General features: G+C 39.1%; 1 protein-coding gene across 1 annotated transcript in view; it reads right to left on the bottom strand.

Annotated features, from left to right (window-relative positions):
- Positions 1-26541, bottom strand: part of MAP3K15 (mitogen-activated protein kinase kinase kinase 15) — a gene marked incomplete at its 5' end in the record, with an annotated part of 76595 nt that overhangs the window by 43356 nt on the left and 6698 nt on the right. Inside the window, 5 exons of the mRNA XM_081125428.1 lie at positions 2912-3018; positions 4868-5036; positions 8150-8343; positions 16661-16684; positions 18627-18766. Of these exons, the coding sequence (XP_080981554.1) occupies positions 2912-3018; positions 4868-5036; positions 8150-8343; positions 16661-16684; positions 18627-18766 (634 nt within the window). The remainder of the gene's footprint in view (positions 1-2911; positions 3019-4867; positions 5037-8149; positions 8344-16660; positions 16685-18626; positions 18767-26541) is intronic.

Below are 26541 nucleotides of genomic sequence, written 5' to 3'. Positions count from 1 at the left end.
GCAACTTGAGTTGTTCAAGGGTCAACTATATTTTCTAAAGCCAAACTATGGAGTACCATGCAACCCTTAGAAAGAGATAGATCCATATGTAATTATATAGAAGAATGTCCTTAACAGTTCATGGGGGAAAATAACTGAACTAAATGAACAGTATGATCTCATTCTTTGTAGTAAACTCTATTTAAATTATATGTTTCTGTGCACAAAGTCTGGAAGAATACACATTAAATATTCAAAAGATCATTGCTGAGATTTGTACAGTGTTCTTGTGTATATTTCACTAATAAATATTCTAATAAATGAATAAAGAGATTAATTACTCTTTCATTTCTTGGCAATTTTATAACAGGATCTTTTATGCTTTCTTTCCTGAGGATCTGTATATCAAAAAAAACCACTGCATCATCCAAGAAGACAGATTAGTACCTAGGACAGCCTTTCTCAACGGATTCTGCTAGAAAATTAAGCCCTAGAAAAGGTTACTTGATTGACTATTTTCTCCATTCTCTCAAAAATGGTACATAGTTAGCCCCATTCTGGATGCATATGAGGGTTCATTCAATTGATACAATGAATGCCTTAGGGCATTAGGGCTTAATTCTACTGTGAAACCCAACCTAGGTTGAGAAGGGCTAACTAATCTAGACATTTGATGCTCTTCTGGAAGCCTGAAATAATTAAGCCTGTATTTCAACTCTGACTTTTTCTGTTTTGTACCTTGGTCTTGTTCTAATATATTTAATCTTTTTTTCTCTTTGTTCATAGACTCCAATTTTACCAACCTGCAAACCAGATCTCTTGATAAACAGTCCACCCATGATATTCTTTAACCTATAGGAGCCAACAGATAACAACCCAACTCAAATTTACTAAAGCATTTAATTAATTTCTAGAGTTGGTGGTGAGAAAAAGAAAATTTTAATGAGGTACAAAATTTCTACATCTATTATGAGCCATCTTTAGAGGTGTGAACTATTCAGGATTCTGAAGACAATGTACTTAACTCTTTTAAATGCTTAATTATTAATATGATTTCAGGTTTGTTTGGTTTTGTTTGAACCAATTACATCAAGATTTTCCTTGAAATTTTTCATTAACTTGAAACTTACCCTGTCACTCAAAACAAAAGGTCTTGAGGATAAACAAAAGATCAAGCATTTGCAAAAAAAATAAAAAGATTTTCAGCTTAAAAGCCACTTTAAGACAGGTGCTATTCCTTTAGTGGTTAATAATCAGTTTTCAGATCTGCTTATCATTTTCAGATCCCAAAGTATCCAAGAAGAAGCCTATAGATAAAAACTCCTGTGTTGAGGGTCGGCCTAGGATCCAGGAGATCGAGGTTCGATTCCTGATCAGGGCACATGCCCAGGTTGCAGGCTCGATCCCCAGTTGGGGTCGTGTAGAAGGCAGTCGATCAATGACGAATCTCTCATCATTAATGTTTCTCTCTCTCTCTCCCTCTCCTTTCCTCTCTCTGAAATCAATAAAGATATATATTTTAAAAACACACCAAAAAACCCCTCCTGTGTTAAATCAGTCCAGCAACATCTGTTTCTGACAATAAGGCCATTTCATAATTTAAGAGATGGGAATGAACTAAGACAGGGCTGCATATGAGAATCTCCTGGGGAGCTTAAAAAATCCTGGTGTCCAGGCTACAGCTCAGACCAATTAAATCATAGTCTCTGGAGATGGAATCCAAGCATCAGTGTTTCTTATCCTGGACATTCTGATTCAGTAGGTCTGCATCATTGCTAAATCCACCAATCAATTCTCAGCCCTTATGTTATATGACCTACCAGCAGCATTTGACAATTGAGCACTCCTTCCTCCTTGGACCACCTTCTTCATTTGTCTTGGAGGATACCACACTTTCTTAATTTTCCTTCTATTTTTGTTTAATTTTCTGTTTCCTGTTCATCTCCCTGATCTTTTACCATTTGAGTGTGTGTATGCACAACCCTTGGATCTTTCTTATTTATCAGTAACTACACTAGATCCCTTGGTGACAATCCAGTGTCATGATTTTTCAAACCATCTATATTTTAATGACTCCCAGTGCTCTCCACTAAACTTTAGACTGCCTTCTTGGCATCTAACCTGCATGTCCAATACCTCAAACTTAATCTGTCCAAAACCAAACTCTTGATTGTCCGATCAAACCTTTTTTCCATAGTCTTCTCCATCTTACTTAATAATGGCCAATCCATTATTCCTGTTATTCATGCTAAAAATTCTGGAGTCATGCTTTAGTCCTCCTTTATTAAATCAACAAATTCTGTTGGCTTTATTTCAAACCATACCCAAGATTGGCTTACTTCTCATGACTCCCACTGTCTACAAGATATTATCAACTCATTCATGTAAACGAGGTCCTTTCAAGACACAGTCTCGCCCTCCATGCTGAGCCTCACTGCATGCATTTGCTTCACTTGCAAGTTGTGTTCTGGTCACACTGACTGTTCCCTGAAGACATACTGCACATAAAGAACTCTATGCTCACTCCTGTGTTCTGGCCAAGTGGAATGGCCTTTTTACCACCCTATCCCACATTCTCTGCTGCCCATGAGGTAATTCTTACTAAGTCTTCAAATCTCTGTCCAAAGGACCCCAGAAAATGCCCAAGGAGAATGACTTCCTCCCTCTGCTATGTTTCCATAGCACTTTGGACAAATCTTCATTAAGACCTTTATTGCTCTGAGCTAGCGAGATTTAGTTACATGGCTGACCTCACAGGTAGAATATATGTTCCCAAGACAAAGTCCCTGAAGACCAAGACCTTTCCCATTTTCATAACCTTGACATGAAGCACATGATCTGGCTCATACTCAATGAGTGCTGATTAAATGAAGAAAGCATAATTTAACAGGTGGTTTGTTTCAAAACTCTATATATACATTATCATTCTTACCTATTCAGTGCAAATGCGTAGTGGAATTTAATATTATGTTGGTCAGTCAAATCATATGTAGGCAGCATTTCCAGTGTTTCTACCAGCTTCAACATTGCATCGTAGTCCTGTTGGCAAGAGGTTCCAAGGTGAGAGAGAGAAAACACAGATCTTCATATATTTTTCTGAACAATTATAAACATGAGACAGCCTAAGCATTTAAATATAAGCCCTTCCCTACAGACAGCATTTAGTGAGGTTACTTATAGCCCAGCAGCCAGGAAAAAAGCTACCGTGTTTTGAGTGCAGGAGAGCTACAACCACCAGCACAGCTGTAGGTTAAAATGAGATGGACATAAGCATACAAGAAATCTTGCAGTCACTTGCCACATAAAGGGAACAAACACCACAGTCCTTTCTATTTTACTAGAAACAAATAAATTAATCTAAACCAGGGTTTCTCAGCCTTGGTACCACTGACATTTTTGGGCTGGATCATTCTTTTTTATAGGGCGCTGTCCTGTGCACTGTGGGATGTTAAGCAGAATCCCTGGCCTCTACCTATGAGATGCCAGGAGCACTGCTCCCGAAATGTGACAACCAAAAATGCCTCCAGACACTGCTACATGTCCCACAGTTGAGAACCACTGCCCTAAACTGCATAATTACCTAGGGAAAAATTGCTACCATGTTTGTCTCAGCTGGGTCTCCTCTGAGCAGTGCCATCTGCTACCCTTTCAGTCAGGCTTATAATCAGTTACTGGCCAACTTGCTGACAGCCAGACACAGTTAGCACAGAACTTGCCACCAGAATCCTATGCCTGTTTTGTGGCTCTGTACCTGGATACAGCTGTCCAAGGAAAGTGTATCCCAAGAAGCTTCTGGCTCACCTTTATACCTGAGAGCCCCACTAATGTATGATTATAAAGAGATGTCTGAAGGCAAGGACAGGAGGAATGCAGCAGTTCAGGAAGAAAGACTTCAAAAAAGGTCACTCCCATTTTCTTGTCCCACGGGGCATAATTTAATCATTGTTAAAATCCTATTAAAATCTATTAGATGCATCTGTTTATCACTAGGGGCATGAGTTCCTTAGTGGCTGATTCTGTTCTTGGTTCAGGTCCTAAATGGATGCCTTTCTCGTTTAGATTTGAAGTCCTCTAGCCAACAATCTCCACTATGGCTTTGTGGAATTTTGCGGATAAGGTACATTGCCTTTGTACATTCCTCCAAAGGGGAGTAAGGCAAGACATCCTTAGAAATGGCTCAACAGCATTAAACTTGGAGGGAGGGCACGCCCAATTTCCTTCATGGTACTGCATCCCACAGACCCTGTCTCGGGAACTCTCGAGAAGTCTTTGACACTTGTCTTAGAATAAACATCTTCATTCCCTGGGCCCTGAATATGGGTCTGCTACTCCTGCTCTCCCTGTCACTGATGAGTGGTGGTAAACAAAGAAGAAATCGACAAAGGCCTAAAGGAAGCAGCATAACAGAGGAGTTAAGAGCAAGGACAATGGAGCCAGTTGCCTCAATTTGAACCTTGACTTTGCCAACGGCTGTGTGACCTTGGGCAAGTTACTTAACTTCTCTGTGCCTCATGTTCCTCATTTGTAAAAGGGGGATAATCAGAGTATTCAACCCATAGGCTTGTAATGAATATTAAATAACAGGATTCACAAAGGGCTTGGAGCAATGCCTAGCATAAAGCGCATATAAACTGCTAAATTCTGTATTTCTTTTAGTGAGCAGTACCATATGAGATTTTGTTGGAGTGACTGTCAGATATGACAAAACCTTCTCCATTATTTCCACAACAGATATAGTAGGTGACCTATGACCTAGCCACATACCTATTCTGTCTATAAAACAGCTACCTAACTGTGCACCTAGTATAAGAGTACTTCACATGAGGAATTCCTCATGCCAAGGAAGAACTCAGCATGTGTTAGCTTCAGGTAAGCATATATTTCATACCTGGGTATCATGGTAGGACAGCAGTAAATTAATGACGATGTTTGAAGTCAGAATCTTGGTATTATCTATGCGGAGTTTGATCCGAGCCAGCTCCTTTGCCAGTTCATTGCCCTCGTATTTCTCTCTGGCTCTCTGGATGTCATTTAACAAAGTTTCTTTGTAATAAACACTGGAGAGGGAAACATGAAAATGTCAGGTTGCATCTCCATGCATCCAGGCAGAACTTATAACGACCATAGAGTGATTTAAATTTGTTGTCCACTTTCCAAGTAATTTTTTTTAATCCTCACCTGAGGATATTTTTCCCATTGATTTTTAGAGAGAGTAGAAGGGAGGGAGGAGTGGGAATGAGAGAGAAAGGGTAACAATGATATGAGAAAGGCACATCGATTGGTTGCCTCCTGCATGTGCCCCGACTGGGGCCAGGGATAGAACCTGCAACTGAGGTACGTGCCCTTTATGGGAAATTGAACCTGCAACCCTTTGGTCTGTGGGCCAATGCTCTAACCACTGAGCAAAACTGGCCAGGACCAAGTAATTTTTAATGGAGACTGGGCATTGTCAAGTGGTAATACTGTCAACCCATTAAGTAGCTGAAATGACTTAACTAGAGAAGAGTAAAATTACGCTGTTCATTAAAAAAAAAAAAAAAAAAAAAAAAAAAGCTCAAATAATAGTCTTCAGAAAAAGAGAAACACATAAGAATAAAAACAACTGTTACTTACTTTTAATAATTATAAAACTATGCCAAATAAATGTGTATACAATACACAGCCTGGCCCAATGTTTATAAAAGGAATTCAAGAACACCTAAAGAATGAAGAGATGCCCCACAGAAAGCACTCTGATATAAAAATATCAGTGTGGCCCTGGCCTGTGTGGCTCAGTGGCTAGAGTGTTGGCCCCTTGCACCAAAGGGTCATGGGTTCGATTCCCGGTCAAGGGCACATACCTGGGTTTCAGGTCCTATCTCTGGCCCCAGTTGGGGGGTGTGTAGGAGGCAACCAATTGATGTGTCTCTCTCACATCAATGTTTCCGTTTCTCTCTCTCTCTCCCCCTCCACTCCCTACCTCCCTTCCACTCTCTCTAAAAATCAATGAAAAAATATCCTCGGTTGAGAATTAACAAAAAGCATATATGTATATATATATTTATCAGTGCTTTGCTTTAATATTTTATTTTCTTATTTGTCTATTGCTTATGGTCCCAATAAGCAAATTAGCAGATTCTATCAGTGTTTAAAATTCTATTATTGAGCATAAAAGTCTATTATTAATCTAATGAGTCATTAACTTGGATGACAGTCATTATTCATTTGGTGGACTATAAACACATCAAAGCTATTAAGGCATTACTAGTTTACCCTGACAAGTAAAATGTTATACTTCAGTCTTCTTTTCAAGAGTAATTCTGAAAAATAGTTTTAATAAACTAAGAAACCTAATAAGAACAGTAACTTATAAGCAAATAAAACACCAAATTGAGTATGGCTTGAGGACATCATATATGTAATAAGCATGCGGCCATTTCTACCTCTGGGAACCAGGGATGTTGCTAATTAATGTGAACTTGGAAATGGCTTCCAACCTCTTTTCAGCACAGGGCTCCAGGCAGCCTTTACCAATTAAGAGTTGGCACTTGAGCTAAAAAATCCGCCATCCTCATTATAGATGTGTTTAAACTATTAGCACCATTTACCCTCTCACTAACCATTGCCAGGTATCTGCCAGTTCAAGGTGTGGAATCAACCAGCAGGTATTTCAAATCCTTTGAAATGAAACTAAATCAAGAGTTGTTTTCCTACTGATACATATAGACACTGAATGAGAAACAAAGTTGAGTCCACTTTTTGAAAAGACCCTGCTCATCTGGCAGATGCAAGCTAGCCTACCTCTTTGTCAGACCTGAAAAGATGATACTGGGAGAGCTTTCTAAACTTCACTAAAATATTCATTGTGCAATAAGACAATAGTTAGCAAGGTATGATTGAATGAGGCTTTCCAGGAATGTGCCACAGAAGTTTCCCATTTGCTTTCTACGTTGGCATGTGGTCACATATGTCTGAGTTTCCAGTATTCTTTTCTTTAAATTTTCATTTATTAAAGAGAGAGAGAGAGGAAGGGGGGGGGGACATAGATTTCATTGCTCCACCCATTCATGGATTCATTGGTTGCTTCCTGCATGTGCCCTGACCCAGGATCAAACCCACAAGCTTGTTGCATCGAACAAAAATCCAACCAAATGAACTACCCAGCCAGGGCTCCAGTCTTCTTTTCCCATAAAGTCTGTAGGAGATACTCTGTGTCCAGAAAAGAGGTAATGAGGTAGAAAAAGAGAACAGACTATTCACTAGTGTGTGCCTCACACCAATACTCTATAGTAATGCTCCACAGTTCAGGGAGCCATGATCTGAGGCAAAGTGGGACATGCAGCCCTTTACATTTTATTTTAAGTCTGTTCAGCAAGTGCTTTGGATTTTCATTTGTTTTGGAAGGACAAATCCTTCTCCTTGTGACATAACTTATAGGAATAAATCCTTTAAATTGGCTGCAAGCAAAATAAGTGGATCCTTTGATTAAGCAGAATCGTTCTTCTGCCTTCGAGTTTTAGAAGAACATTTTAAGACATGGTTTCTTGAGCACTGAAGCACAAACAAGTGAACTTTTACAAGGCTACACAGCAAGGAATAGCCTGAGCCAGGATTCAAACCCAAACCTGTCTATCTCTGAATCAGTATTCCCCACCTTCTCCAACATCAACCTACAAAGAACATGTCACAGGACCTCCTGAGGTCAGGCTGGCTTCAGCTGAACTTAGCACATCCCAACTTTTATAGCACAAGAGCTTGCAGTCAGAATGGCCTTGCTGAGGCATTTTAACAACCTCAGTAACTGATTGGGGTGGGAGGGGGGAGGAAATCATCTTCAGAAATGATCTTAAAACACAGAATCTCACAGTATTAAAAAAAAAAATCAGTGACTTAACTTCCTTATCATCTACATGAGAAAATGGTTACAGAGAAGTTATCAAGGTCACGCAGAGAGTTGAGGCCAGACACAGGTTCAACTCTGACCTCCTATTCTCTTTTGGCTATACCTCAATGGCTCAACTCAGTGATGTAGTAAGGAAGAACAATGGATTCCTACATGACTTAAAAATGATTTGTAGGGGGTTCCCCATTCTTCAGGCACTATGGTCTTCTGAGGGTATATGGCCTCCATGAACATAAAGGGAAGATTGTGGCAAACCTCCCAAGGTTGTTAAAGGCTGAGGGGAGTTACCATGAGGTCACTTGGATTGCCCTGAGGAGGCCAGTGAATCTGTCCACCAAGGGCACACTCAGGGGACTCAGCATGGTGTCCCAGTTGGGTTGCATGCACTCCGAGGCACGATTCTGGAGATTGCTCTCACAGCAAAGGTATTCAGCACATGGTGTCACGATGTACGGGATGAAATAATAATTTCCACCAGATACCTGGAAAACAGAAACAAAAAGGTTTCACAAAGCAACTGATGCAGAAGTACAACTGTGGACTTGGAATCTGCTGGGACAGGGAAAAAGAAAATGCTTAAGTATTATCACAACTTGTGCAGTATGATTATAAACTTATTAGGCACAGAACAGGGAACCACTCAATTTCACAAGGTCTAACACATGGATGTATGACAAAAATTTGATTTAAATACTGAACTGATCTGTGTATGTCTCAGAACTTCACTGACAGAGATTTTAGGGGTTGAAAGTCTTGGAAATTACATTGTTTCACTACATGCCTGCTAAATCAGAGGGAATCTGAACCCACTGATAACCAAGAATTGTAAATGAAGATATTCCTGCAGCAGACATGCCATGTAGTGATGGCATACAATCATCCATTTGTTTTGTTCAAACAAATGAACGGCTATCGTAACATCAGAGAATTATTTCAGAGCTGGCATGAATCTCAGTAATCACCTGATTAATCATCTCATTTTATGGAGGAGGCAACTGAGACCTAGCAAGGTCTACCAACTAGCCCACAGAAGACCACAGAGACAGAGAAATCTCATGTCCTCTTCCTCCCTTCCCAGGATTCTTGTCACTGCCATTCCAGCCTAATTCTGAAATATCCTTAAATAAGGGAAGCCATGATATACAAAATACCCAACACAAAAAGATGAGTGAATGGTGACTATTATGGTATGTAAATTACATATCAAAGGAAATGGGTATCATGGGACACCAAAGATTTATTCAGTTGGCAGGAGTAATTAAATATTTGTATTTAATTTCTGACACTGGCCCTGTAAAATGTGACATTACTCTTGTGATAATCAAAAGGTACAGAGAAAAGTTGTGATTCGCACTTCCAGAGTACTCCAATTCAAAAGAGAACAGGCATGTAGAAAAAAAGACAAAAACCCTTAAGCAGAGAATTGAAGATGAGGTAGAAACAAACAAACAAAGCTACACCAATGAGATATTCAAAGGGCAGATGTTTTTACATAAATCATATTCTATGTACAAAATAAAATTCTCCATCTACTATGGGATATAGCCTTCTTGTTTGAAATTGGGCCTTCACTAATGAAAGTGGCAGAAAGAAATTCTGATTCTGAACTCAGAAAACCCAAGGGCTAAGAAAGAAGAAATTTAACTGTCTTTTCACCAAAGTGTCCCTAAGCAATCTATACTATCTTTGATAATTCTGGATCCCAAGCTATAGCACACTAAAGAACGGAAGAAGGCAGGTGGGAAGGACCAGGAGATATTGTTACCTTCAACTCCAGGCCTAAGTGTGGTTGTAAGCCAGGTAAAAAGCTTCCAATATTATAGAAAATGCACCCAATATTGACAATGTCTGTTTCTCAAAGAAATTCCAATTTATTAGGATTATAGAGATAGCTATTTTGATGGGAAAAATGAGTTTCTATTAAATCTCATTGACTTTCCAGAAAAAATAATTACCTGTTCCAAGGATCAGAAAAACAGATTAGCTTTTTAATACGATGTTTTTACTTTTTTTTCTTTTGTTTTTCAGAGAGAGGAAGGGCAAGGGAGAGAGAGATAGAAACATCAATGATGAGAGAGAGTCATTGATCGGCTGCTTCTTGCATGCCTGCAACTGGAGATCGAGCCCACAACCCAGGCATGTGCCCTGACCAGGAATCAAACCGTGATCTCCTGGTTCACAGGTCGATACTCAACCACTGAGCCATGCAGGTTGGGCTAATAAGATGTTTTTTAATAACATGACCCTAGCTTGGATATTTTGACTCTCCTTTTTAAAAACTGTGAACTTTGGCTTTAGGACATGACAAATGAAAATAAGGCCTAGTGTGCTTTAACAATTCTCATCTTCTCCTAGTAATTTTCCTGGGGGACAGGGGAGGTGTAGCTCCCCATGTTTCCTCTCTTGCAAGCTAATCACCCACCAATTCAATGGAAAAAATATTTCTGCGCCTCCCAGCCTTGGAGATATATTCATCAGTCTTGGAGTATATATGATTTATATATTTCTCAAATGAATTGATTACAACATGGTAGACACTCAGGTGCACACCCAGAGCAGCCTTCAAGGAAGGACATGTTGCCCCAGCTGCTGGAAGAACAGCAGCCACCAGCCCCTGCTGTCAGCTCCTTTTGAAATTGCCTCAGTTGTAGAGAGCACCTCACCCAAGGTCACATTCCTACCTGTGAGGGATGAATGTAGGAATATAAAGGCCTGGCCATCTCATGCCAACTCAGACAGGCTATTCCAGCTCTAGAGTTGCCCATGGGGTCAGCCAAGGCAGTCAATGAGCCTGCAGCCCAGCTTGATTTCTCTTTCTACCCAGTCCTGCTTCCTTCCCTCTTCTTCTTCAGCGTTGATCCCCAGGGCACTCCTTAATAAATCTACTGTTCACTAAACTCAGTCTCAGAAGCTACTTCCAGGGGGAAATCAACCTGCAAAATATACATACCAGACTTTGAAGGTATGGTTATTTTTACAAAGAAAAATTAAAATAAAGTTAAAGAACACCTGTTGACTATGTACACTAATCACAAACTACCAGAAAGTTACAAGGTTTAATAGATGGTCTCTTGGGGTTGGCTTTATTTTCACTCTTATTTTCATAAAGGCACAACCTTTATCTTTCATCATATAAACATGTTTTCTGAAGTGATAAAATGCTGAAAGTGGCTATCTTTACTATCTCTAAAGCAGTAAAAAACAGCGTAACAATCGAAGATGTATGAACAAGAAGTCATTTTATGAAACTAATTAAAAAACAGGAGCCCAGGATGGTGTGACTCAGTTGGCTGGGCATTGTCCCGTGCACCAAAAGGCTTCCAGTTCGATTCCTGGTCAGGACGCACGCCCAGGTTGTGGGCTCAATCCCTGGTAGAGGGTATGCAGGAGGCACCCAATCAATGTTTCACTCTCACAACGATGTTTCTCTCTCTCTCTCTCTCTCTCTAAATCAATAAACTATTCTTTAAAAAAAAAAACCCTGAATTGTTTTAGCTCAAATAATGGATTATGAAGTAAAATGTAATAAGTATTAAAGATTTTTGTGGAAAGTATTTTTAAATCAATCCTGAAAATGAAATTAAGAAAACAATTTCATTTATCCAAAAGAATAAAATATCCATAAATAAATTTAACTAAGAAGGTGAAAGACTTGTATACTGAAAAATACAAAACATTGCTGAAAGAAATTATAGAGGACCTAAAGACATCCTGTGTTCTTGGATTGGAAGGCTTAATATTGCTAAGATGTCAATACCACCCAAGCAAAATACAGTACCTATCAAAATTCCAATGGCCTTTTTTGTAGAAATGGAGAAGCAGATTCTCAAATTCACATCAAATATGCTAGTGACCCCAAATGACTAAAAACAATTTGGTATAAAGAACAATGTTGAGGGAACTAGATTTCCTAATTTCAAAACTTACTATCAAGCTTCAGTAATCAAAACAGCATGGTACTGGGCAGAAGGGCAAACATATGGACCAATGGCCTAGAATTGAAAGTCCAGAAACAAAGCCTTAAATTTATGATCGGGCCTGGCCGGGCGTGGCTCAGTGGTAGGATCCAGGCGATCGGGGTTCGATTCCCGGTCAGGGCACATGCCCTGGTTGAGTGCTCGATCAATGACTCTCTCATCATTGATGTTTCTATCTCTCTCTCCCTCTCCTTTCCTCTCTCTGAAACCAATAAACATATATTAAAAAAAAAAAAATTATGATTGGCTGATTCTGAGAAGGGTACCAAGACAATTCAATGGGGGAAAGAATAGCCTTTATAAGAAATGCTGCTGGGACAACTGGATATCCACATGCCAAAGAAAGAAACTGTATTCCTATACCTCACATCAGACACAAAAATTAACTCAAAATGGACCACAGAGGTAAATGTATCAACCAAAACTATAAACTTTTTTAAAGAAAAATAAAGAAGTAATTCTTCATGACCTTAGGTTAAGCTAACAGTTCTTAGATATAACACCAGAAGCATGACCTATAAAATAAATAATTGATAAAGTCTCTGATAAGGGTCTTGCTTCCAAACTATATAAAGAACTCTTACAACTCCATAATAAGACCAAAAAACCCAACTAAAAATGAGCAAAAGATCTGAAGAAGACTATGAATGGCTAATAAACACATAAGAAGGTGCTCAACATCATTAGTCACTAGGGAAATACAAAACCACAATGATACACCACTTCATATTCCTCCTAAAATGTATATAATAGAAGGACAATACCAAATATTGGTGAAGATATGAAGAAACTAGACCTTTCATTGTTGATGGAAATGTAAAGTGGTACAGCCACTTTGGATATCATTTTGCCTATCTGTGGTAGTTACTTAAAAATTTACATTTGTATTTACCATATGATCCAAGAATTCCACTCCTAGGTATCTACCTAAGAGAAATGAAGACACATTTCCACCCAAAGACTTATACTTGAATATTTATAGCAACATTATTCATAATAACCAAACAGTGGAAACAATCTAAACGTCCAACAGCTGGGGAAGATATAACTCAAATGTGGAAAAGCTATACAATAGAATGCTATTCAGCAATAAAGAAGAAAAAAACTACTGATACATGCTACATCATATGAACCTAAAAAACATCATGCTAAGTGAAAGAAACTAGACATAAAAGACCACATTATTGTAAGGTTCCATTTATATGAAAAGTCCTGAAAAGGTAAATCTATGAAATAAAGCAAATTAGTGGATGCTTGGAGCTGAGGGTGGAACAGGGATTGTCTTCAAAAAGGTGTTTTGGGGGAGTGATGGAAAGTGGATTGTGGTGACGGCTGCATACCTCTTATTAAAAATCACTGAACTGTGTGCACAAAGGTAAATTTTATGGTGTCCATATATTATACCTAAACAGTTTTTTGTTGTTGTCTTTTAAAAATCCTGGCACACAAGAATATGAGCATTATCTGAAAAAGAGGTGAGCAAAAAAGGTGATACTGTGTTGTTAAAAAACAGAAGAGCCCAGAATGACTGAAGGGCTGGTCCAGCCTGAAGCCTAGAGATTGATCTCCCATCCTTTACATCCCTGCAAAGCAACTGCTCCTAAAAACAGAAGCACATATGCCTATCTGTGATGGTTAATTTTATGTGTCAACCTGACTGGCCACTGGGTACCCAGATTAAACATATTTCTAGGTGTATCTGTGAGAGTGTTTCTGGATGAGATTAGCATTGGTCAGTGAACTCAGTCAAGTAGACTGTCCTCCCCACTGTAGGTGGGCATCATCTAATCCACTGAGGTCTGCACAGAACAAAAGGCAGAGGAGGAGGAATTTGCCTGCTTTTTTCTGCCTGCTTGAGCTGGGACATTTAATCTCATCTTCTCTGATCCTTAGGATAGGATTTACAGCATCAGCGAACCTGCTTCTCAGGCCTTCAGACTTGGACTGAATGACATCACCTGCTTTCCTGGGTATCCAGCCTACAGGTGGCAGATTGTGGGACTTCTTAGTGTCCATAATTACGTGAGGTGATTCCTCATAATAAATATCACCATTTCCTTCTCTATATATCTCCTACTGGTTCTGCTTCTCTGGAGAACACTGACTAATACACCATCCCTCTACTAAATGAAGCCAAGCTCAATATACCATTAGGCACAATTCTAGAGACTTAAAACGACTCCCTGAAGACAGAGATCTCAAAGCATCTTGGTTTCCATATATTCACAAATCACTTCAAGCATCCAGCAGCATGTTCAGTGTGTGGCATTTAATCTGTACACCTGACTTGCAGGACTTTATAATTCACCAACTATGACTACGTTGTATCTCTTTTTAAAAAGCTGTCCAATTATCACAGACTCACAATTTCATGAGATGCAAGCCTCTGGAGTTATATGATCCAGACCCCAATCCATATGGAGGGGCAAATTAGCAGATTCTCTTAAAAAGTCACCTTATTACTTCGATATTCGATTTCAACATTTAATCACCATTAATTGTGAGCTGTCCATTCTGCTCAACCCAACCTATTTTTAGTTTGCCCTACTTCCATGGCATCTGAAGGAGAAGAAATAACTGTCTCCCTACATTCCAAAAAGAGATAACATTTGAAAATGACCATAGACAATACCTCTCAAGGTTCATGTCCCTTCAACCTGTCCTCTTAGGTGCTATTTTATACCCTTCCAGCCACCTCTGGTCCTTTATTTTGTTCTCTAATTTCTCATACCCCATCAAGAATGGCAACTAGTACCAGGCACAGAATTCTAAAGTAATGTCAAATTTAGCAGAGAGATTAGTTGCCAAATCCTTTAGAATAAATTCATTCCTAAAAAAACAAAAACTTAGGGAGAATGGTGCCATGGTATAATAGAATTAAGAAGAATTGGAAGGATTTCCTGGTTGTTTAGGAGGGAGAATGTTCCAGAGAAGGAAGGATATATAGCGGAATGGTAACAGAACAACACTAAGTCTCCTAGAGGTTCTAGTCCCTACTATACCCAACAGTCAGGATGGCAACAGAAAGTGTTTTCTTCCTTGCATCTTGCCTTAATGTAATTCTTGTTTTAAGGAATAACTTTTTCCTAAACATTCCTTGCATTAAATCCAAATTATGCCTTTTCACTTGTGCGACTAATATGGAATGACAGACATTAAGTGCTGGAAGTTACCTATGAACAAAATCACAGAATTCAACCTTCTCTTTTTACTGATGAGGACACTGATGACTGGGGTGGTGGGGGGTTGGAGTGACTGCCCAAAGTTCCTTAGAGACAGGGCTGGACTACTATCTGTGCCTCCCAGCGTCAGGCTCAAACTCCTTTGACTGGACCCCCCCTCCCCATCTCCATTGAAGAATTTAAGAAATTGAGATCTAGAAAGAAAGGAAAGACCCCCTGGAAGTGGACAATATCAGTATGTAAATGGGACAAAATGAAGTGACATATCTTCCCATTTTTCCCCCCAAGAGGAACTCAAAATCACCCTGATGCATTTTATAGGCCAGCTTGTTAAATCCAGGCCCCAGTGGTAATCCACTTGTTCTTTCTAGAAGTTCATCCTCTGAATTGGAGGAGGGGGAGTCAAGGCTCTGCCTCAGGTAGGGAATTCTGCCTGGGCGAGAAGAAGGGTGGGGTCTTATGTGGAGGGAATAAAATCAACAAAGCTCCTGCTCCCCTGTGGAGGGCACCTTCAGGAGACCTCTACCTCCTGGGATCTTTTCTCCCTCTCTTTCTGGGAACTCCAAGTGAAATAGGAAAAGAGGCAGGATGCCCTTGCCTTCTAGAAGGGCCACTGAAAAGGAGGCTGAGGGTCACAAAAAAAAAAAAAAAAAATGAAGGAACTGTCCCTAGCCTAGGTCACAATTTCTTAAACCACAAAGACATAGGTCCGGAAGGATGGGGGCATTAGAAAGTATGGGATAACCCTGGCACAATTTCCAAGGATATGATCTTATTTGAATGTTTTTAGGGTGGGGGTTTCATCATACAATTCAAACCAACATGGCATTATCAATATGCCACTACAGGAACTTTTAAGCCAAATCGGGAGACTTTAGCACAGAAACTGGAGAGAAGGAAGTGGAAATCTGTACCACTTCTTTTCAGCTATGGCAGGGAATGTGGACTAGGCCCCTATATTAACTGGGGTATAAATTCATGTTTCACCGTTACGGAAACTTTGGTGGTAAGTATGGGGGGTACTGGCTCCAGCAAAAAATAAATAAAGCAATCAATCTTTTTTTTTTTTTTTTTAATGCTGGGATATGATTTTGGGTTTTCACTTTAATTTTTCAAATTTCTCAATTACAGTTTACTGTATTACCTTGTATTGGTTTCAGGTGTGCAGCATAGTGATTAGACAATCACATACTTCACAGTGTTCCCCTTGATATTTCCAGCACCCACCCGGCACCATACATAGACCTAGCAATTATTATTGGCTATATTCCCTATGCTGTCCTTTACATCCTTGTGACTATTCTGTAACTACCAACTTGTACTTAATCCTTTCACCTCTCTCACCCAGTCCTCCAACTCTCTTCCTCTTTGGCAATCACCAATAAGGTCAGGCTCAAAGTCCTAGCATGTCAAAAAGAACAAGTACACTTGCCTGACCTTGCCTTCTGCCCCACAGCCTGGATGGCTGAGTGGGGCCTCAGCTAGCTGGCAACTTGAGGGACAGGGGGTTCTAGCTATCCCCCTTAGAAACACAACCAACAGGCACAATTAGAAATCACTTTGCTATCTGTGGGATTTTCAGGCAAGCATTTTACATATTTACATTTCCGAAGTTAAAAATCTGGAAATATAATACTTACTGTGTTTTTCTGAGTTACCATATCCTGAAAAGAAAAGAAAAAATGAGCTGAGTACAGTTTTTCCAAAACAGTTAATTTCCATAAGCAAGTACTTTGCCCCAACCCATCATCCAGAGTAAATAGGTTGAGACCTCCTCTGCAAAAAACTTCAAATGAAATGAGCCCCCAACAATTGTAAAATTCATATTCTAAGGAAAATTTATCATAATTGGTTAGCTTTGGAACTACTGGGGGGGCATATACGGTTATAAGAATTTTCCAGTAACAATGGCAATGCTTTCTTCCCAGAGAGAATGAGATTCAAGTTTGGGGCTCTGAATGCCCTACACCTCATCTTCCCAGTAAGGAATGTCAGTGACAGCAAGGAAGTGCATGGGAAGCACCGTGGTATGCTAGGGTATGAAACACTTCTGGACTCATCAATGTAAAGGCTGCAGGGCACCTCCACAGAAAGCCTTCCTATGGAAGAGGTGTCACTGGTAGGATTCCTGACCCCTTACTATAGTTGCCTAGGCATCTCCAAATTCAGTAACAGCAATTTTAGTCAGTAAATTTAGCATAATGTTTGTGCAGCCCTTGAGTGTATTATTTATGCACTGCAAGCCAACATTTGCAAAAAAAAGAAAACATAATTAAAGAGCTGTCCATAAAACAGTTTTTACATGTTCTGAGATTTCTATTTTCTGATGACAAATGTAGTTGCTTCTTCTGGCATCAGATATAACTGACTATGCACTTCCATTTTAGGAAATATTATTCAATATCATTAAAAATTAAAACTATCTAGGTCATAAGACTTTCCAGGAGTTCACTGAGGCTCAGCTGAGAAAAAAATGTATTAAATTTGGAAAAAATATATTCTAATTTCATGTTTCTCATAAAAATATACTTAATAATGTACCCTTTAGTATTTTCTAATTCTAAATATTTCCAGCAATAACTACCTTAGTGAAATCAGTAAAAGAAGAAATTAGTATCTAAAGTAATTTAGATTGGTTTATAGCCTTTTGGGAAACTATTCTACAATGTACAGTACAATAATAAAATAGTTTCTTCTTTCAATGTCATATGAATGACTTCTTAAAACACAGTTCTGTGCTACAATTACAGAGCACACACCTATATAAAGTGTATATGATATATAACATATACAGGTTACACATCTGAAGAAGGTGGAATTTCTACCCAGAAATAATCCCAAATTATTATAGAACCCAGAATAATTTGGTTAATATTAAATCTCAAGAAACACAAAAATGTCTAACTTTGCCATCACAAAATTATGATGTCCATGAAAGCTAACTCTGAACCACTGTCACTGGTTCTCACCACTGGCTGCAGATTTGGGAGGTTAAAAAAAGTTCCCTCAAGACTATGATGTAATTGGTCTGGGGTGTGGCCTGGGTACTAGGATATTTACAAGTGCTCCAAGTGATTCTGAAGTGCAGTCAAGGTTGAGTATCACTGCTATCAACAAGCTAATGTTTTATTCCTGAAATGATTTAACACAGATCAACACTGTCTAACATTAAGATATTCAAAAATATTAATTTAGTAGCTTAATTTTGTAGTAATTCACTTTAGACATTCACATTTTACAAATACAAACATTTTTAAGAGTACTATGTTATCCCAAAAAACATTTGTATAAAACTTGCAAAAATACATTTAAAAATTCTCAATCATTACTGAGTTGTGCCTAAACATACAAGTTTTCCGTTTTATTTTGCTTTAAACTGAGGGAAAAATAACATTAAATACTGACTGTATCTATGCCCAAACTTTCTGCCCATTTTGGTAGCTGTTAAATGTCTTATTATTATCCAAGTTGAGCAATGCTTTTTTTTTTTTTTTTTAAATGTATAGATTTGGACCAAATTGTACAAGCAAGTCTTTGTTTCAACTGAACATATAATACTGCTTTCCCAAAACAAAGTATTCAGGAGAGGTGAACGATGCCCTTTACCTTCAATGAAAGAGCAGTGTCAATGTCAGTGTCATAGTACAGGATCACGTTATTGGTCATGCTGAAGCTTTCTCGAACTCCAAGATGGTAGAATAGTGAAGGCTGTTTGGAGATATCACTCATGTCCACCACAGCAATATCTGAAATGAACAGGGAGAGGACAGGTGTAGGTGAGAGAGGTGATCTGTCTACTTAATCCACTTCCTGGTGACCACCAGGAAGCTGCTACCATTTATATTTCTACCATCAGCCTTTTAGGTGAAGCACAAGTGAGAAATGACTTGCTTAAAATTATGCACCCCATGAACTCTGGAAGAAAAGCAACAAGAATTGAAAAAATAAAAATCCCTTCCTTCTTCTAAGTGCTGGGAATGTAGCCTCACTTAAAAACTGCTGGGGGAACCCAGCTGGGAGTGGCTCAGCGGTTGAGCATCGACCTAGGATCCAAGAGATTGCAGTTCGATTTCCTTTCAGGGCACATGGCTGGGTTGTGGGCTCAATCCCTGGTTGGGGGTGTGCAGGAGGCAGCTGATCAATGACGGCTCTCTCATCATTGGTGTTTCTATCTCTCTCTCTCCTTCTCCCTTCCTCTTTCTGAAATCAATAAAGATATATTTAAAAAAATTGCTGGGGGACATATTATTCTTAATGTATATTTAAAAATTGCTGGGAAATTTATTTTTAATGTATTTTTATTAGGAAATATGTCATATCCAAAGGATACATTTAGCTTATATATGAAGTATAAGGTATAATGAAATGAAAAACCACACACCCACCATTCAGCCCAAAACACAGAGCATTATCTGTACTGATGGAGCCCCACATGCCTCTTCCCAGTCAGAGCCCTACCCTCCTGCCCAAGAACACCTCTGTTCTGATCTCTGTATTTACCAGTTTCCTGCATATAACTGTATGCATGTATATGTATATTATGCATTATTATAATGTATGAATTCCTAAACTGTATATTGTTTAGTTTTATACATCTCTGAGCTTTATATAAACAGTATCACGCTATTTGTATTCTTTGACTTACTGCTTTTGGTGTGAGACCACCAATTTGTACATCTAGCTTTAGGTCATACATTTCCACTTCAGCATAGCCTTCCATTGTATGACTAGATGGCAATGTCTGCATCCATCCTGTCTAGATACATTTTGTTCATTTTTTTAGTTTTTCCTATTTCAAACTGTTGTAATAAACATTCCTGTGCCATGCTCCTGGCTCACATGTCTGCCATCAACTTGACAATGTAGCTTAAATGCCCCTGGAGTTGTGTCCTAGAGAGGCCTATTCAAAACAGGGGGGTGACATATTACATCGATAAGGAACATGTTTAAATTTTCCCAGGAGTACTGGATACCATTTTCAAAGCTCGTAATTTTTGAGAGCATATAAACGCTCCAAGTTTGACTGGACCTTCCCTACCACTTGCAGAGATTCTGGAAAGTAATGTCTAAACTTAAGCTCATGATGCGAGGACTCATAGGAAGTCGATGAAAATCCCAATGAAACAGAACAAAGGTGAACTGAACAAGGGTGTAAAGAAACAAGATGCCAGGCAGAAGTTACATGAGCACCAGGCATGGCTGGCTCTGTGCAGAGGCACCAGAAGACCTGCGGTCAAGCGTTAATAAGCCCTGGGTGGGCCTTTTACTCTCCAATTTATGGACTGGATGCCTGCTATGTGGCAGGCATCATGCTGGGTACCAAGGATAGAAGTATGAATGAGGAATGGTCCCTTTCCTCAAAAGAAGTATAATACGACAGTGGTAACAGGAAGGAAATGGTAGTTAGAATCACCATGAGGATAGCTAAAGTGAGAGAAATGGTAAAGGCACCTCTGGGCAAAGAGCAGTCAGAGAAGGTATGGACAGAGTGATATTATCTGGGACCTGAGGGTCCATAATAGTTAGGCAGGCAAATCAGGTGAGGATGGGGGGAGGGAAAGGGAAGGAAAGGGTGTTGTAGGAAGGGTCTTTATAGCAAGTGCAAGGGGCCAGATGTAAGATGGGGCATAGGTAGTAAGGCCACTGCAAATAATTTCATGGGACCAGAACACCCAAGAAGGTGAACCTGGAAAGGTTAGTAGGGGCCAGGAGGTAACAGAGTCTGAAGGCCATGTTAAGAAGGTCGGCATCTACCTTGAGGCAATGAGAAATGTATGGTAGGGTTGGGTGTTTGGGTTTTTACTTATTATGTAAAATTATAAATATACATAAAAGTAAATAGAAGAGTATAATGAAACCTCTGAACCTTCCCTACCTCTCTCAACAATTATCAACTCACAGCCAGCCTCCTTGATTCATCTGTATTGTCATCCACACCACTTCCTTCCACTTTATTCTGAAGCAAATCCCAGACAGCAGATCATTTGCTCCCCAAATATTTCATCATGTTATCACTAAAAGATGAGAACCCAAGGAAAATAAATACCCATTGTATCAATGTCTCACCTAAAATTAAAAATAAAAAATCACGAGGGATTTAAAACCGGAGACTAACATATCCAAATTTACCTGTTAGAGAAAGGACAAATGTATATGCTAAGGAAACACTACAACCCAGCCTGGTTAATTTATCTCAGATCGATAACTGTTCCCCACAGACATTTGCTTGGAGTCAAAAATCATACTGCATCTGAATAAATTGGACATTTGGCCTATATGATTGTTCCCTCGGCTCTACTACCTACTCAAATTAAAAAGAATATGTTTCCTAGTGATTCAAGAAGTGGTGACGTACATACTAATTCCACAGCTATGAGGACTTCTATAATTAGTTAATAAAGGAAAGAAAGCAAATGGAGAAGACAAAGGAGAGGGATGGGAGAGAGCAGAGGGCAGGGCTAAAGGACAGCAGCCCCCCGGTAATGCAGGCTATTTTCATAGGAAACCTGCACCTTCATGAAGCAGCTTTTCACTGAATAGATTAAGTTTTTTTTTCCTTTTATTTTTTATTGTTGACATTATTATAGATGTCCCTCATCCCTCCCCTGCTTTGCCCACCTCCACCCAGCCCCAGCCCTCCTCTCCTTCTGGCCCTCATCACACTGTTGTCTGTGTCCATGGGCTATGCACATTGCTTGGCTAATCTTCTCACCTTCTTTCCTTGTCTGCCCCACCCAAAATAGATTAAGTTTGATTCTGACATGAGGTGCTTCTTTGCCTTCTCAGCATTCTGTGTTGGGACCTGAATACTGGCCTCACCCCCTCCACTAAGGAGCCCCTCTATAGTCTCTGGGGATGGAGACTTTTTGTTGCCTAACTACCACAGAACAAACCTATATTGCTACTCAAAAAAAAAAATCTGAATAATTCATGTTCAATAGGAAACTGTCCCAAACCCAAAGTTGACATTTTGCCTGACATCTGTCACTCAGACCAGTAGACTGCATTTACATTGAGGATTTATACCACAATAGTCAACCAGCTTATTTTTAGAACTTCTAATTTAGCAGACTTAGAAATGCTAAATACGATAAAACATCAGACTGGAATTTTTATTATATATGAGGAATAGGGGTCTTTTTTTTTTTTTTTTTCCTTAAAGAGACCATAAATTACCTAAAAGCTTCAATTATCACAATGGTCACTTGCTTTACAATTTACAAAACACTTCCACAGACATCTTGGCTAGATTTCAGAACTACCCTGTGAAACAGGCAGGGTAGGTACTGGCTCTACCTTGAAGGTGGGGAAATAAAGCATAAAGAAGGTAACAGATTTGCCCAAGGAAACAAAGCTAGGGCGTGAGGCAGTCAGAGCTGGAACTCAGCCAAGTCCTGTGCTCTCCAGTACCCTGTGATGAGACTTTCTACTTTCCTGCCTCACTTTCTGAACTCCAGCTACCTTGGAGCAGTTTCTTTATCTAGCTAAATCTTAGGCAAACAGATCACAGATACAGAGAGATAAAATTCAGATTTTCATTTGCAAAAATACACTGTGCTCCCTGCAACCATTACCTTCTAGTTTCCACGGTCAGCCTACATAGAATAAACCACTCTTCAATCAAGAAACATACACACCAGTACCTATCTTGGTTTAACAAACCTTAGGAAGTGATACCACATCAGGGAATGCAAAAAGTCAAGGCTCCTGTTAAAATCTACTCTTAGCAAAAAAGTGCCTGAATTTAAAATCAAAGTGACCTTTCAAACAATTTAAGAACCAATTACAATCATCTCACTACTATGGTGATATGAAATAAAGATGAATGATATTTTGTATTTTAGTTTATTAAAAATTTTTGAACACTATATCTTGAACATTATTTTTGTGAAATGTTTTATAAGTAATAAGTAAAACTATAATTTTCTAGTGTGGCTTTAAAGTATCTGATTTTCAAAGCAAAGCATTAGTCAATGAAATAATACGATGGCAAATGATTTACCATACAGTGATTCTGTGATTGTACTGGCTCATGCCAATCTTAAATATATTCTAGGTTAACTATAAACCTATCCCACTCCTAGCAGAAAAAAAAAAAAGTAATAAATATAAGGTTGGTTATGTCTAAATGAAAAAACTAGATTTCAGAATAATTTTCCTGCTAAAGACATTTAAAAAAATCTGATTAGACATGTGGCAACATTGGCCATCCAAAAGCTACCTAAAAACAACAGAGCCAAGATTTCCTGGACAGGAGACACCTCTACTAATTCCAGTCATAATTTAGATCTTACTTCAGCTGCTGCTGCTAATTTTCAACATACTTGAGGGCAGGTCAATGGAAAGAACATTGTGACATGTCATTCAAATCCAATTTTCCAGTCTCATAAAGCAAAGAAAACCTATCAATTCATTGTCAGGAAGTCAACAAATCCTTACCAAGTGCCATACTGGATAGGTACCAGTTGCTTGCAGTATCAGTTTTCAACTGTAAAGGAAGGTGGGAAGAATAGGGATATCAGGAGCCTCTATTTGGTCCTCTATGTTTTGCTTTCCAGTATCTTTTTTATAAGAACGACCAAAAAAATCATTATTATAACTTTGTAAGTATGATCAAGATGTGTCCAGCACCCGTTTTTCCAAAAGAAACATGCCATATATAAGCAAACTATATTTACTCACTGAGGTGAATGAACTCACTGTGCTTAATTTCAGACCACTCACAGTAAAATATTTGTAATATAAAGTGTAGCATGATTTAACTCACTTTAGCTTTCACGGGTATATGTTGCTCTTCCAGCTGACAAGGCAAAAATAAAAAAATAAAAAGTGAAGCATTATAGTGCAAGATAGGGTGCGTCCATTACTTTAAATGGTATCAATATCATTGTAATCATCTGGGATGCCACACACTTAACAGTTCCAACTCTGGGTTCCTTGGCAGTCTTTGAATACACCACCTCAATATTTTCATCACCACCTGAAGGTTCTTCTTCAGCTTCCTTCGACCCTTTTATAAAGCGATCTGCTTTGACATGACTTTGGCAAATCTTTATAATTTTTTATTTTTTAAAATTTATCTTTACTGTTGAAAGCGTTACAGATATCCCCCTTTTTCCTCCATTGATCCCCTCCACCCAACATCTGCCCCCGCCTGCCCCCCAAACCTTCTTCACACTACTGTGTCCATGGGTTATGCACATACGCATATAAGTTTGATTAATCTCCCCCAACCCCACTACCCTACCCCCACCTTCCCTCTGAGATTCGTCAGTCTGTTCCATGCTTCTGTCTCTGGATCTATTTTGTTCATCAGTTTATTTTGTTCATTATATCCCACATGAGTGAGATCATGTGATACTTGTCTTTCTCTGCCTGGCTTATTTCACTTAGCATAATACTCTGCAGTTCCATCCATGCAAATCATTTTGAGACATATTTTTTTAGGCTTTTCTCATCTGGTGATAGTTACCTCTTCTTCTAAAAGGTCTGTGTCATCTTTGAGATGAAAACAACTTTAGAAGTAAGTGGACCTTGGTGTATTAGTACACACTGAAAACTCTGAAGAGGGTACCTGCTGTGCTTTTCTATTAGAGCGACAAAATTGTAGGAAATGTTCTCTGCCTTTCTTAATTTGGTCTCTAATTGTCTCATTAAAATGACCATCAGTCAACACCAGTTTTTACGTGGCTTTTACATCTAATGCAATAACAAATACCCTCTTTCTTTTTCTTAACAAAATCAACTGCTTCTTCAGGATCATCACTAAGTGCTAGGACTTTTCAATGACCACTGATTTCACCCACTCTGTGCTCTAAGTTTCCTGAGTGGTACTGGCCCCCACAGTGTGAGGAGGGGAACTGAGTTAATTTGGTGATGATGGTGGTAACTCATTGCTGGATACGGGGCCTTTTTTCTTTGTCCTTACTCCTTTTCATTTCCTTTCTTCCCCCACGTACCAATTTTCCTTTTCTTAGGTAGTTCTTTGAGAATAAATGTACAGAATTTATGATTGCATCAAGCATGCCTCACTAGCCACAGGTTTTACAAAAATTACTTAGCAAGAGCAAGCATTTTGGATGCAGGATGTACATTTTCAGAACAGAGAACACGTTTTTAATGAACCCGTCGAACAAGTCTTGAAACTTTAGCCTTGTGAAAGCCAATGGCATTCCAATAGTCATTCTAAACATCAAATGGTCCTTGCTCCCAGCTCCCAATCAAAATATTTAGAGGGATACACTAGAGGCAAATCAAGCATCTTTATGTTAACCATTTCCATTTCCTTTTGTTCCATTTATTCTATTTCTTTTGCTCCCAACCTTACAGATCATCTTGTATGGACAGAACTGGCCTGATAAAATGCAGCTGGCTATGAGGATATTTTTGCTTACTGGTTTCAGCAATAAGATGCAGAGATATTTTATATATTCTGGTTATTATTGGTGTATGAAAAAACATCTCAAAATTTAATGGTACAAGTTTGCATTCTGGTTCCAAGTAAGATGGAACAAATACATTTCAGTCTTCTCTCTCTGACTGTAGCTATAAAAACTAGAATGAATGGATGGAACAGCTATTTTAGGAGTATGAAAAGGAACTGGTAGCAAGCTGACTGGAGAAGAAAACCAGCTTTCAAAGTACCCAGCCTGGAGAAAAGACAGCCTGAAACACAGAAGTTGGTGTTGAGTGTGAAGAGAGCGAGCACCAGAAGCCCTATAGTTCTGGTTCAAAAAGCCGGGAAGGGGCCTCCTAATACTCAGAGAGGATGAGGAAAATTTTCCATTATTTTTCTTTTCTCTGTTCTCTTATACCCTAGGACCCCTGCAACCCCACTGTGGTGACAGCAGAGATAATCAGTGGCAGTGGGGGAGGGTCTATAGGTGCCTGGAACTCTGAAAGAGGGGAGCCTTTGGCTCTAATTTGAGGAGCTATGGTCCTAAGGATGGTAGTGGTGAATCTCCATTGCTCTTTTTTCTCTCTCTGGACTCCTGGCCTCAGACACAGAAACAGTTGTGGGAAGTGCGAGGCAGAGTGGGATAAGTAAAGCCCCAGCTTTCTGTCCATAGGCCTGCACAGGGGAGTCCCAGTAAACCAGAAAGTACAGAGCTGAACAACACTGAAAAGGCTTTGAAATCAGAACTGACACTACAACTGAAATGGAACTTGGCACCCTGAACCAACGAGGCCAACTGCTTGCTAAAGCAAAAATATCAACCAACTCCATAGGGTATAAACCAGTCTCAGAACCTCGTAACATAATATTCAAATTGCTCAGGATACAATTCCAAATTACTTGGCATTCAAAGAGACAGGGAAGTTTCAACTCACATAGGAAAAGATAATCAATGGACTCCAATGACAAGATGACACAGACATCAGAATTATCTGACAATGACTTTAAAGCAGTTACAAAAATTCTCCAATAAATAAGGGCAAATACTCCTGAAAAGAATGGGAAAAAACAAAGTCTCAACAATTAAATTAAAGAGAACCAAATGGAAATATTAGGAATAAAAAA

The sequence above is a fragment of the Miniopterus schreibersii genome (assembly GCF_964146895.1).
Source record: "Miniopterus schreibersii genome assembly, chromosome: X".
NCBI lineage: Eukaryota > Metazoa > Chordata > Mammalia > Chiroptera > Miniopteridae > Miniopterus > Miniopterus schreibersii.
The sequence above is the reverse complement of the archived record's forward strand: the minus strand, read 5'-3'. Positions and strand labels throughout refer to the sequence as shown.